At 43.6% G+C, this 13,518-nt stretch overlaps 1 protein-coding gene across 9 annotated transcripts in view; it reads left to right on the forward strand.

Moving 5' to 3' along the window:
- stat5a (signal transducer and activator of transcription 5a) overlaps positions 1-13,518 on the forward strand; it is a 47,726-nt gene that overhangs the window by 21,051 nt on the left and 13,157 nt on the right. For 5 of the 9 annotated variants that reach the window (XM_076085460.1, XM_076085469.1, XM_076085468.1 and 2 more), the window contains 3 exons: positions 9,337-9,400; positions 12,434-12,571; positions 12,755-12,911. In XM_076085460.1, the coding sequence (XP_075941575.1) occupies positions 12,444-12,571; positions 12,755-12,911 (285 nt within the window). In that variant the 5' untranslated portion in view covers positions 9,337-9,400; positions 12,434-12,443. Of the gene's footprint in view, positions 1-2,561; positions 2,632-9,336; positions 9,401-10,845; positions 10,947-12,433; positions 12,572-12,754; positions 12,912-13,518 lie in introns of all 9 variants that reach the window. The other 4 variants (XM_076085464.1, XM_076085465.1, XM_076085466.1 and 1 more) reach the window with 4 other exon arrangements.

The following is a 13,518-nucleotide window of genomic DNA, read 5'->3' on the forward strand; positions in this document are numbered from 1 at the left end:
ATTTGTGCAGTCAGTGAGAATATGCTAACGTGTGTGTGTGTGTGTGTGTGTGTGTGTGTGTGTGTGTGTGTGTGTGTGTGTGTGTGTGTGTGTGTGTGTTTACTGTAAACTGTAATTATTGTTGCCCATGGTCGTGTTACTCTAGAGCAGAGGCTTTCTTGCCGTGGGGAGTGCAAAACCACACAGACATGATTTTTCGTAAATCAAAAATGTACCCGGGAATCATCACAATTTTAAGTTTTCTGAACTGTGCCTCTGTGCCGTCGACATGCGTGTCATGTTGTTGCTGACGTCTTCAGGTTGTGCATCCTTTATATCTCAGGAATGCCTGGAGGGAATTTCTTCAAATCTGGCACAAACGTCCACTCGGACTGAAAGATGAACGGATGAAATTAGTGGTCAAAGGTCACTGTGAAGTCACGAAACACATTTCTGTATAAAGCTCAAGAATTCATATGCTAATTATGACAATTTCACACAAATGTCTAAAGAGGATAACATGATGAAGCGATGACAGTTTGGACAGACATGGATTTAAATATGTCAGTCGTGCCACTTTTGCCAAAATGTAAATAAATATATTAAAAAATATCGGGTTGAAGTTGTAGCCATAGCTAACTAGCTAGATCCATGGAAACAATACACTTCCTGTTTGCATCCCTCAGTAGAGCTTGCAGACAGAGGGAGGTTGGAGGTTGGGATGGGTGCATTCATCCATTCATCAGAATCCCTCGCAGCAAATATAGAAATTTGTTCATTGAGGTGCACTGTGTAATGTGTGTAATTCCACTGCTTGTCCACAAAGTAGCTTCAAACCCTCCGTGCGGCTCTACGTCTTCGTCCCTCTGGACTGAGGGCAGACTGGACGCTACAGTGACTCACCATCTAAAATCCTGGTCAGATCTTGCACAGTGCACCTTTTTAAAGGCGATACTCAGTGGTTGGCGAGTGTGTTGAGACTTACGGATGTCTGTCACAGTGTTGACAATCAACACAATACCCCCCCCCCCCCCCCCCCCCCACAGGCCATTGATCACCTGTGTGAAAGCGGCTATATAAAGCCTTCCAGAGTCTATCTTCTCCTTTTTATTCGTGGTGGCTCATCATCGCAGCCAGAGCATCCTCCGTTGCAGCGCTGTGGGTAACTGACTATAAAAGATTCTTTCAATTGTTGATGATGTTGAGACGTGTCTAACACAATCAATGTTATTTTGAATTTGTGTTTATTCTATTTTGTGCAGCATCAGATTGACACGCAACAATTTCTGTCTTTCTTCAATTTCTACCCCGTCACCCTTCTGGCCCTGTACCATGAATTTCTGAACACATCTCTCTGTTTGGTATTCAGACTTAATTAACAATAAGACAATAAGCTCTCACAAATCCCACTGTGGCTGCAGGCAGATGTTCTGTTGCCTTAAAAGAGCCTTTTAGGTGGTTACATTTCATTTATCTACACCACTGCTGTGCTTTATTCCCCACGTTAGTTTCCAATTCAACTGGTGTGTCTTTGTGTGTGTGTGTGTGTGTGTGTGTGTGTGTGTGTATAAATGTACCATTTGTCTAACTGGTCTCTGTAGAGGTTTTTTCCAGTTGTTCCCAGACTCCTAAACCTGTTGATTTGACTTCTTAAAACCTTTACTTTTTTTAAATAAAGGCACTTAATTGAAGTACTGCATGGAACAATATCTGTTATCTGGTGTTATTTGTCCTCAAATAACACCAGATCACAGATAACAGATCACCAGATAACTGAATCACTCAGTCTCTGCAACTGCATCGCCTTTGTCATGTAGCTTCTTTTAAGAGCGGAGAAAACCAAAAAGCACCGTATCTCCCATTAGCCCACAAGCTAATAATATGGCCACAGAAACAGAAATAGGCCTCTAACTGCTTCTGACCGCTTCACATTTTGGCTGATTATAGGTGGTTGTCAGCAGCCGTGTTCCTTGTTCAGCCTGTTGCATGGAGGAGGAACAACAACAGGAGCCCACGCTGTGGCTGAGAGGAGAAGCCTGCATGGCAGAGATGTTCGGCTCACAATTTGATTTACCTGTAAAAGTTAGTCTTGTGAGCCACATTTAATTAAAGTTTCTCCACATTAAAATGCGACAAAAATACACAAACCATGTGTCACCACCTGCACACGCCGACGCGCGCATGTGACCGCACACACACACACACACACACACACAATCACTTTACTGAGCTAATGAGCGAATGTCCTCATGTTGACAGCGTGATGGGATGTGGGTTGGAGCATAGCAACAGGACCTCAGGGCAGGTTGGACCTCACAAAGACCCTTTTTATAGTCGTCTGTCCTGCTGGTCATGTGCTCCTCTGTCCAAACAAGTCTCCCATGTCTTCTTCTTCTTCTTCTTCTTCTTCTTCTTCTTCTTCCATCATTCTTTGATTCTTGTGTTCAACGTCAATCCACAGTCGCATTCGTTTGACCCACCAGTCCATGTTTCTCGCCAGTTATACAGTATACACTGAATATGTTTGATGCATTTTCCGCTTAACCCTCTCGTCCGCACCGCCATGTTTTCCGTGTGCACAGATTAGGAGGAGGTGCAGGTCAACGAAGGCCCCAGCTTGAGGTGCAACAGAAAACAGAACTCTGTGTGTGAGTAAGTGAGTAAGGGTGAGTAAGTAACTTCCCACTTACTCACACGCACACTTTACGCTTATAAAACCACTTGTAAAATGTCGCTCCCGCAGTACCACTGTGTGAAAATGGCCAAGGCCGTGTTTAACTGCAATCCACATGTTTACATATGGGTTGGTATAAAAGCAGCGTAATGTGTGGCGAGTGAGTGTGTGAGCCGCAGAGAGAGACTCGTCTATTTGAGATCTGTTTTATATTGCTGTGAAAACATCTCCATCAAACAACTGTATTAATTTCAATTTCTTGCCAAAAATTACGAGATAACATGTGGGCATGTCACGATAACGCTATAATTCACTTTTACCCAACACTCATTTTTACTGAATAGAGCTTAAACGCATCATAATGTAACTGTAACTGCTGTCAGCACGGATTTGCTGTTCACAATGTAGCATTATCAGGGATCTCCTTTTACTGAATACAGGCCAATAACAATCTGCCGTCAAAACTTTATTAAACCTTGTGAAAGTGTGGAATTCAAATGGTGACATATTTCAGTCCGGAGACGATTCACAACAGCGATTGGGTTCGTGCCGTCAGTCTGCTGGGAAAGTTGACGACTTGACAAGATGTGTCTTGTCCAGCCTGTAATGTTTGCGTGCAGGAGAGCAGAGGGCCAGGTCTGTGCTGGAGTTACGTGTGTAGCGTCCGGACTGCTGCTCTGCACTCTGGTGCATTTGAAAGATTTGGTTGTTTCTACCCTTGAGGTTAGTGTATTTTTTTTTTCTCCTGCAGAGGACATGTCTGGTCAGCCTCTAAAGCCGCCTTTGTCTCTCATTTTAGAAATATCCATTAACGAGGCCACAGTAGAAATAGACATATACCACCGGAAGTAAGCTATGGGCTTACTTTACACTCTGCGGTTTAACACTGAGATGTTACTTATAAATACTGGCCCGGGGCGATAATGCATAGCCTCTGTCATGGAGCAGCTGGACTGTGGAGCAGAGAGCAGACAGCGGAGCCACTTGTTTATTTTAGGACTCATTTACTAGACAAATAGAGTTCTGTGATTGTCAGCAACATTTTGCCCCACTGCTGTCCAACTCTCCTCTCCGGGTCAAATACGTGTTCGCTTTGTTCAAACTTTTCGTTTCTTTGCAAATTACTCTCCAAAATAAACTGTTTGTACTAGAACAGATTTAAAAAAAAACAAGCTTCAGTCACATAATAAAGTCACTAATACAGATCTTTATATTGATTTTATTGACCAACCAGATGGTGCGTTCAACATGTTTACCGTGTTTTGCATGTAACTGACAGTTTCATGTTTTATCATGTATGTATCATGTTACATTTGTACTGACCACCACGAAAGCTATGATAAAGTGACAGATCACTGAAACCTATAAAGACTAGACCCCCCCCCCCTACACATATAAACTTATGTCAACCAACATGCACGCAACATATTGAATGATAGAGTAGATATATGCATATATGCATATACAGTATGCATAGGATCATGTCTTCAGCCGGCCTCCTGCAGATTGCCTGTAGTAAAACAAACAATCATCCATCAACAAACAGTTTGCCTTCGCTATGTGTCGTGCAATTCATGGAAAGGGGGGGCAGATTTGGGTGAAATGGTGAATGGAGCGATGTGGACAAGGACAGTAAACACTGGAGGTCAGTGAACTTTTGCTGATGCAACCTGAGTAAACTGGACTATGAGGTAATCAGTCCACACTGGACTATGTTTCCCCCTCTAATTGACGTCTTCTTGATATTTGATGTTGGTATTTCCAGTCGTGCCATTTTAGGATGAACGTCAGGAGGTAGATAGATTGTGAAACACCACACACTGTATAAATGCATCTCTAAACTGTCAACAGTAACTGGCTCAGACTAGACTCCAACTAGGTCCAATAAGTTATAGTGTCCCTAATAAAAATTTAACTACAAAATAATAGACGCTATGCCAAAAAATCCCAGTGTTTACCCTTTAGGTAATGAAATGTCTTCCAAGTACCCACTTTAGATGCATGTTTGTTGAAAGCCCTGATGCTTCCAGATGGTTTCCCACCATATGCTGGTGGGGATCAGAGAGCCAGCCTCACGAACAATCACAACCTGCTGTCATGTGTAAATATGTTCGTGTCAAATCAAACCCAGACACGATAAGTAAACATGGACGCTGTGTAACGGATCATGTGAATCTGGAAGGGTTGCTGTGAGGCAGCTGATTCAAATCTTGATCGGAGTTTCCCCACGAGACCGTAAAAGCATCCATCAAGATGACCGTCGGTACTTTCAAAATGCAGCACGGTATTACTTTGATAATGACACAGCAAAATACTGCGATGGATGGTCTATTTCAAGTAGGTTTTAAAGAAACTAAAGGATCCCGTCATGAATAGGATTTAAAACACAGGATTAAAGCCTTGCAAATGATTTTTTGAGAGAGAGAGAGAGACAGAGAGAGAACCACATGCAGCAAAAGACTCATTCTTAGTACACTTTTTAATGTATGTTTGTATAAGAAATGTAGGCATAAAACAAGCTGATGTTTTAGTTTGATAGTGCTTTTTTTAATCTGTATTTCATAGTCTTCAATGTAAATAAATGTAAAAACAAATGCATCCATCAGCCCAAAATGGCCTTATGGCAAATAGTCAGTGAAGTATGTAGGGTTAAAAAAAACCATCCAAAAATACCAGAGTGGTCCTTTTAAAGTTCCACGGGACTCGCTGCAGCGTCGTATGGCCCTGTGTGTGTGTGTGTGTGTGCGTGTGTGTGTGTGTGTGTGTGTGTGTGTGTGTGTGTGTGTGTGCGTGTGTGTGTGTGTGTGTGTGTGTGTGTGTGTGTGTGTGTGCGTGCTCTTTCTGTTCCTGCGCTCACAGGGCTCTGGCGTAAAGGAGAGCGGTGAGGTTGCTTTGAATGGTGGGTGGCACTTCAGTTTCCAAACAGGAAGCGCTTACGTTGATGAATGGCAGTTTTTCCTCAGAGGAAAGAGTGGGTGACACGACTTTGTGTTTAATTTCGCTTTGTTCACGTCGGAGCCAGCTAAACGAACGCGCAGACGTGCTCTGAGACCCCGGGGGAACTAAGAAAAACAACAACAACAACATCTCGCCACACGCTGCCTATACTGCGCTGTGATTGTTGCATCTAATTGAATACAACAAAGACGGTGATGGAGATGCATGGCCAGTATGAGAGAGATAGTAGTGTTGTTGCTGCTGCCGGGATGGCCAAAGCTGTAATGTAATGCACACAAGTGAAGATGAGGGACATATCAGGAGGAGGAGGAGGAGGATGTCTGCTGCTTAGATTGTTTGGTCTCTGCTCACACAAGCACACTCACCCAGAACCTCTCCCTGTTTTGGAGCTCATGATGTCCCAAATACTCTTTGGCAGAACAAACCGGTGAGGGCTTGGCTAGAAAAAAGCAAATTTATTTTTGTTGACTTCTCCTTACGTAGAGCGAGGGGGACTTTTCTTTATTTTCCATTGATTGTCTCGTGGAAAGGCTTGAGGATTGTTGTTGTTTTTTTTCCTCTGTTTTCAACTCCATTCGCTGCAGGCGCTGATGACATATGAACAGATACTGAAAGTCTGTGTCTCAGCCTGCAGAAACCAGCCCGGGGTAGAATCTCTCTCTGTGCAGGATAACTCACGATGTAGAGCTAGAGCTCATTTGAGTTACTATGTGCTTGTTTATTATCAATTCAGGCGATGTAATTGTGTATCTCGATATATGAGTTCATCACACTGCTGTTCCATTAAAGGACAATAAATTGTCATATTTAATTATTGCCCAGCCCTACATATGCTGCAATTTTTGATTCTGCAAATTGGTTTTGTTGACTGATAACACAAGTCCTGAATTATTATTATTATAAAACATTGAGCTTATAGGTTGATGTGAGCTTTATTAGCAGAATGAAACAGCATTAACCTTCATTTCAGCCCCTTTTATCATAGTTTTGCTCAGTCGATAAATAATCTGAAAGAGTGGAAATGAAGCCGTCCTCTCTGTCTTTCTGGAGAGCCCTGTGTACAGCCGGGGTGGGAAAAGGTTTTCATTGGTTTTGTTTTTGCTGGAACCCGTTCTCCTGATTTCTCATCCAGCCATTCTCCACTCATAAATATGCCACGATTTCTGCACAGTGGGTGAAAAAGAAAATCGCTGCAGTCGTCCATTGCCTCCTTGCCAATGTTGTGTGAAGGGACCGAGGGGGAAGACAGATTTTCCTGTAACTTGATGTTGAACTGTGCATGGATTAATTCATGTAGCTGGCAGTTCATTAGAAGGGAGAGCGAGAGAGATATATGAATCATAATATCATTGAGTTATACATATAGAGCTCTAAAATCATCAAGTCCAATGAACATCTGTCTAACATCAGAGATAGAAACAAGTACAGGCTCAGTGACCACAAACTGGCAACCAACAACAAAATCATGGCAACCAACAGACAACAGAACATTTGTTTACGCCGTTCGACAGGTGAGAGGCTGAGAGACACATCCTCCCACAGTGTAAATCATTCAGTGAAATATGAAACATGAACTTTGACAAGTTAAACTCTGTTATTTCAAAGATCTTAAAGACCTCTCACAATTAAAAAAAGACTCCTAGCGGAGTGTGTTGATGTTCATATTACTGTTATTGTGTACTTTTGTATTTAGAAGCTTTAGAAACATTGTTCCTGAAACTTTCGTGCCAATAGAGCACGAACTGACGGAGGGATGAGGAGAGGAAAATCTGTTGACAGTAAATTCAAAATGGACAACAAAAAGCTAGCGTGAGAGCTGTAGAAAGGGCTTTGGAGATGGAGCCATGGCCTTTCTCCCTCTGCTGGAAAAGAATGGCAATAAAGATAAAAGAGAGCAACAACCGATGATCTTTGAAGGACGAGCCAACGTAAAAGTCAAGTGTGTGTGTGTGTGTGCTCATATATACAGTGAGTGGAACCTTACGATGTGTTGTAATCTAAATATAACACCACAAGCTAAGGTCTGAGAAATGACTACAAGGTGAATTAAAAGCTCTCTATGTATACAGCTTTTATTGCAGGGCTACTGTATGCGTCTGCGCTGTGTTGTCCTGTTTACTTGAGACAAAGTGAAGGTGTGTGAGTTGACTAGCAGACATAATAAGAGTCAGAAGCCTCTCGAGTAGCATCGCTCTGTTTCCAGAAGACGGCGCCAGCACTGCTTCATGGTTTCTGTTATGGGAGCATTAAGACGAGGCCCTACGATAAACATCTGTGATGATTGCTTCAGTAATCCTCTCCAGTGAGTATGATTCTGCACTTTTGAATGTTCAGTGGCATTCGAGTGTGTGTGTGTGTGTGTCTGTACCAGATGTTTTAGATGTTTGCTGTCACTTGCTGGCATCAACACACGTGACTTATCGATGTCAAAACGGGGAGGCTCAGTGTGAGCAGAGCATGCTGACCTTGATGAAGAGGTCATAGGTCAGGCCATTACATTACCCATCATTCTCAACTGGAAGAGAATTTATTAGGTAATAACGGGGTTGGATCCAATAAACAAGCTGGATGGTGGTGGAGAAGCAAAGAAGGAGCGAGCCAAGGTAGATGGAAAAAATACAGATACTCACATATTTGTCTGGAGGCTCGAGCCAGCATATGGGCTCCTGCTGGTCTCCGTCTTCAGGCTCCAGCCAGGAATGAGAGCTGTCTGGATCACGATAAGCCCGACTTCAGATGCTCTGGCTCTGTGTGCCACATGGTGACAGGGCCATGGCTGTAGTTCAAGGCTTAGTGTTGCTGCCATGAGACTTTGTAGCCTCCTAATCGGTACCAAGCACACTAGTTCTTTCTAAGATGACTTCATGAGACAAAAGCGACGCTTTAACTTGTCTTCAGCTGACAAGACTGAAAGGAAAACATTTATTTTTTTGTCTATCTGGCCGTTGGTTCTCTCGATTGTGACAACACTACTCACCGAGCTCATTGGTGATATTTCCTGGTGAGAAAAAACGCAGGTTCAGCAACGACGGAGGGCTGAGAGAAAATGATGTGTTTTAAAATGTAACCAGCCTAATGTGGACGAACTCTTTGACCTACTGTGCTTGCCGTAGTTGTGCACACTCACGTTTTTTTTTTCTGTACTGTGAGGGGTTATTAGAGACACTTGGCTATCTATTTCCAAATAAAGAAGAAGCTACTCCGGCCTTGCTGTTGGCTGTGTGATAGTCAACCTGTCTCCATCTTTTTGTGCATGAGCGTAGCAAATTCTTTGGTGAGAACTATGGTAATATAACCGGCAGAGTCAAGACAATACTTGACAATAAACTTGCAATAAACAATAGTATTTTTTTTTAAATAACAGTAATTAGATAAGGTTTGGAGAATATCCCATTTTAAAATGCTTTCTTGCCGTCTGAGTTTGAATTGGAGCACCTCTGAGATCCCCACATAGCATCACCAAGAGCAGTTTCATAAATGACGTTATCGTTATGTCGAGGTGTCCAAGGACAACCGGAATAATGAGAAATCTGCGGACTTTCCCTTTCATCCTCTCAGCTCTCTCTCTCTCGCTCAACCCCGCATGCTTTTTGTTAATGCTCCGGTCCTTGTGAAAAAAGATAGCTTCCTCAGAAGCACCCAAGGTTGACTCACTTCCTCCTTTTGCTTTCTCTCTCTCTCTCTTACTCTCTGTGTCTCTCCCTCTCTCTGTCTGTCTGTTTAAGGTTTGTGGTGCTCCTCGTTTGAATTTCCTGCTGTTACATGGTAACACGGAGCTGAAGGCAAGAGGTAAGGTGGATTTCCTTTTGCTTTTTTTGTAAAGTCTGCCATGAAGTTAGTGGTAAAATGTGTAACGTGACACCATTGTGAGTTTCTTGTAAAGAGAGGACAGCGACAGAGGAAGAGACGTTTCAGTTCTCGCAGTGTATCTCGGGGTTCATGCCAGGGCATTTGGATGTAGTCAGATTGAAACAGCTGTTGGGAAGCATCTCTTTCCCCTGTTGGAGGTGAGAATGGAGGCGCTAATGGTGGGCAAACAGTGCCCGGAGCCTCCGCCTTAAAGAGCTGTTAAAGGGACAAGACAGACTTGGTAAACACAGCAGTTTGTCTCACTGTCTTTTTGCAGCACGGCGAACACGGTTTAAAGCTTTGGCTCCCAGCATGCCATGCTGTTTGTGTGATACAGGGTGGCACAGGAGGTCCTGGGTGTCACAGAAAAGAGGTGGTAGAAAAGGTTTCACGCTCTTCCTGTTCGGTTCCTCCTCCAATCAGCTGATAGTACGAGTGCTGATGCTCGCTGCTGATGCCCCGGCAGATAAAACATGTGCATGTTGCTCATTTGAAAAGCCTTTTATTGCCTTTTACTTTTTTTTTTGTATTACATGTGAATATACACACATCTGAAAACAATACGCACGTTTAAACTTCAGCAAAGATAATGCAGCATTTAGTGTTGCGTTTGTGAACTTTCACCTCATCGTTTCGCGTAGAAAAAGTGTCATCAACCAGCTATGCAACATATTTACTCATCAATCCGGTGAGGTGCAATAATACAATGCACCTAATCAACATTTAATAAGAGAATACAGAGCATCTAACCACCTGTCCCTTACAAATTAAGCCAAGTGTGGCTGTTGCGATCACAGCAGCTCATAGTTTACTGAAGCTGAAGCTTTGGCTCTGCAGAGAGGTGAGCCGCTCACAGAGCCACTAACACTATTCTTCACTAGCCGCGTGAACGTGCCTTCTCTCTGCAGTCTGTGCTCAGGTAGTCTGAGGTCTCCAGTGGGATAAGGAAAGGTTAAAGGTCAGGCCCCATTCAGTGCGATATGAGAGCAGGAGCATTATCATAGGCTTACAGGTTTAGCGTCTACAGGTGCAAATACCAGAAGGAGTGGAATTATCTTTCTGAGCTCAGCTCACCTCGACACACACACACACAGAGAGTGAACATGCGCTCACCTGAGCACAGGTATGAGGTGCTGATCTGAGCCGCGACACGCACCCACACACGCGCACAATTTGCCCGGTGATCAGATGAGATGAGTGTGACGAGGTTTTGGAGTTTTTTAAAATTAAAATCGATTCATCATCCAGTCACGGCCTCATTAGATGAATGACTGAAGGTCATTTGTGCATGTCATGAGATCCTCTCACATTTTTAAGCAGTCTCTCTCTCTTCTTTTTTTTTACTGCAATGTGCAAAATTACTGTGAACTTCAATTACTGACTAGTTTTCAGTTCTTCAAGAGGAAACGAGGGTCAACAGTGGAACCTTTCTCTGAGTTTGGTAGCAACAGCACGCAGAATGCATTGTGGATGTTGGAAACTAAAGGTATGATGAAGGAAATATTATGTGAATATGATATGTGGAGGTCTGTTTGTCTCAATCCGATATACATTGATACACTAAAGATGCACGCGCTGTCAAGCAGAACCACTGACACCACAAGCCCTTACAAATACACATGCGCACATACATGCACCACAAACTTCCCGCGTACTCATATCGCTCAGTCTTTTACTGACAGTGACTGTGCCACTTTTGAGAAGGGTGAGTGGGTGTGTTGACTGGAAACACGTAGCAGTGACCCAGCCCAGAGTCCTCTAAACCAAGACACAGTGACAGTAGAGCTGTCGGCTCCACTGAGGAGACTGTTTTAAGCCCCAAACACAGAAAAGACACACGACCGGCTCAACCACTAAAGCTCGGAGCCTTAGAGGGAAACCAGATACATCTGTATCCTGTAGGTGTTGTTTTTTTCACCAGATCTGTACTCTGTGAGCTCGGGGAGTTTGGTTTAATTCATCGTGGAGTTAGTCAATTTCCTTAAAGGTTACATTTTTCGTACGACATTTCTACAAGCCAAAGACAATCGACTATATTTGCTAATTGCCGCTTCATTGTCAAGCTTTCTGTTATTGCTCTGTATCAGATTCATAATGATAAACATGGCAAACCACTTGTAATTAGTATTTTTTCAGACAACGGGTCCGTGATTTCACACAGCGGTAAACAAAACGTTGCTGGGGTCCCCTTCTCTGGGGTGGGGTGTGGAGTAACCGGTGTGTTTGTGGTGCCATGCCATGGTTCCGACGGCCCTTTATTCTGAAACTCTAATAGCCTGAAAAATGGCCCATTGGACTGGAAAGCCCAGTTGTCCGTTATCCCGAAAACAAACGTCCATTGTCAAAAACACATGTTTCTTGTAAAACAAACGGACCCCAGGAAGACAAGCTGACGTCATGGCGTCAGCTAATGGGGATCCTAATGAGCTAAACTGAACATCTGTAATTCTTGTGCAGAATGATCCGATGGAAGGTCCGATGATGCCATTTTGCATAATAATTAGCCATGTGCTTCTGTGTGTTGCATGGAGAGTGTGATTTTTTTTGGGAGCAACGGGCCTCCAGGACAGTGTGCTGTTTGTTTTCGGGATAACGGGCTGTCGGACGAATGGGCAGTCCCCATGTTTGTAAGGTGTTCGTAAGGTAGCGCACGCTCGGCTATAACATTGGCTGGGTGAAGTCTAAACCTACCCCGCTCGAATAAAAACCAGGACAGCAAACGTTACTCTAAACTGGGATTACAGCCAAGTCTGGCCTCACGGTTTACGGAGCCTAATATCCCACAAACTAATGTGGTTAGTTAATTAACTTGTGCTTTTCTTTTGAAGAGGATAAAATAGACATCACCCTCTTAACCCTTTAGATACCAAGTATCACTCTTACTACGTCCCCATGCACATCATAATGTGCCTTTTCTTTAAACGTGGGTTCCCTGCTCTCTCATTAATGAAAACCCCCTTTTTTCAACGTCAGGGCGTTGAAGATGGCAGTGTGGATCCAGGCCCAGCAGCTCCAGGGAGATGCTCTGCACCAGATGCAGTCTCTCTACGGTCAGCATTTCCCCATTGAGGTGCGACATTATCTGTCCCAGTGGATAGAGGGCCAGCTCTGGTGAGTTACCCTGCAGCACAAACATAATACGTGTGTGTAAAGCATGTATACTTGTCCATGAAAGCCCATAAGGAGAGTTGCTCTTTCCATGTGCGTTTGTTTATGCACATGTCCACTTGTCTTGTATGTGTCTTACGTGCATGCATGTGTGTTTTATGTGTGTGTGTGTATGTGTGTTGTTAGGGATGCCATAGACCTAGAGAACCCGGCGGAGGAGTTCAAGGCCAAACGGCTACTGGAAAGTCTGATCCAGGAGCTGCAGAACAAGGCCGAGCACCAGGTGGGAGAGGACGGCTTTCTACTGAAAATCAAACTGGGACACTACGCCAGCCAGCTCAAGGTAAGTCTTTTGGAAATGTGCCTCACCAATCACAAGAACAGCACTGCGTACCCAGGAACCCACAGCACCTTACCGGGTCACTTTCCTGTCTGATTGAGAGACTTGAGGGTCAGGGTGCTAAGTAGAGCCAAAGTTTGAGAACACACAAATACAAAAACAAGCATAAAGTATAAACTGTGGCTTTCAGTTATTTCTCAGATGTATCAATAAAAGAGACCTTGATTTTAATAATGTAAAAATTGACTTTGGTACTTTATCTATAGCTAAAAAGCCTGGAGAACAAAACACACTGGAGCATGAAGGGCCTACTGTTCACACAATCAGAAAAAGCCCAAAACAACTCCAGAGGAATATTGAAATGAAATTATGTTTCCATCAAGACTCTCACCTTTAAACAACGTGAGAAGAGATGAAGTGGTTGGAAGATGTAACTGTTTGCTTTTTGTCCTTGCACACAGTGGACGATATGTTTTAGGAACAGGTTATATCCACCATGCGTGAGGGCCTTGGTAGCCAACCAGCGCTGCTATTTATGATCGAGCTCCCTGCTCACAGAGCTGTCTGTTTGTCTTCTCCCCTCCCTGAAACCAGGCAGAGAAACAGGCTA

This window comes from Anarhichas minor, unplaced genomic scaffold, assembly GCF_050575085.1.
Source record: "Anarhichas minor isolate MPS153535 unplaced genomic scaffold, ASM5057508v1 ptg000007l, whole genome shotgun sequence".
In the NCBI taxonomy this organism is placed as follows: domain Eukaryota; kingdom Metazoa; phylum Chordata; class Actinopteri; order Perciformes; family Anarhichadidae; genus Anarhichas; species Anarhichas minor.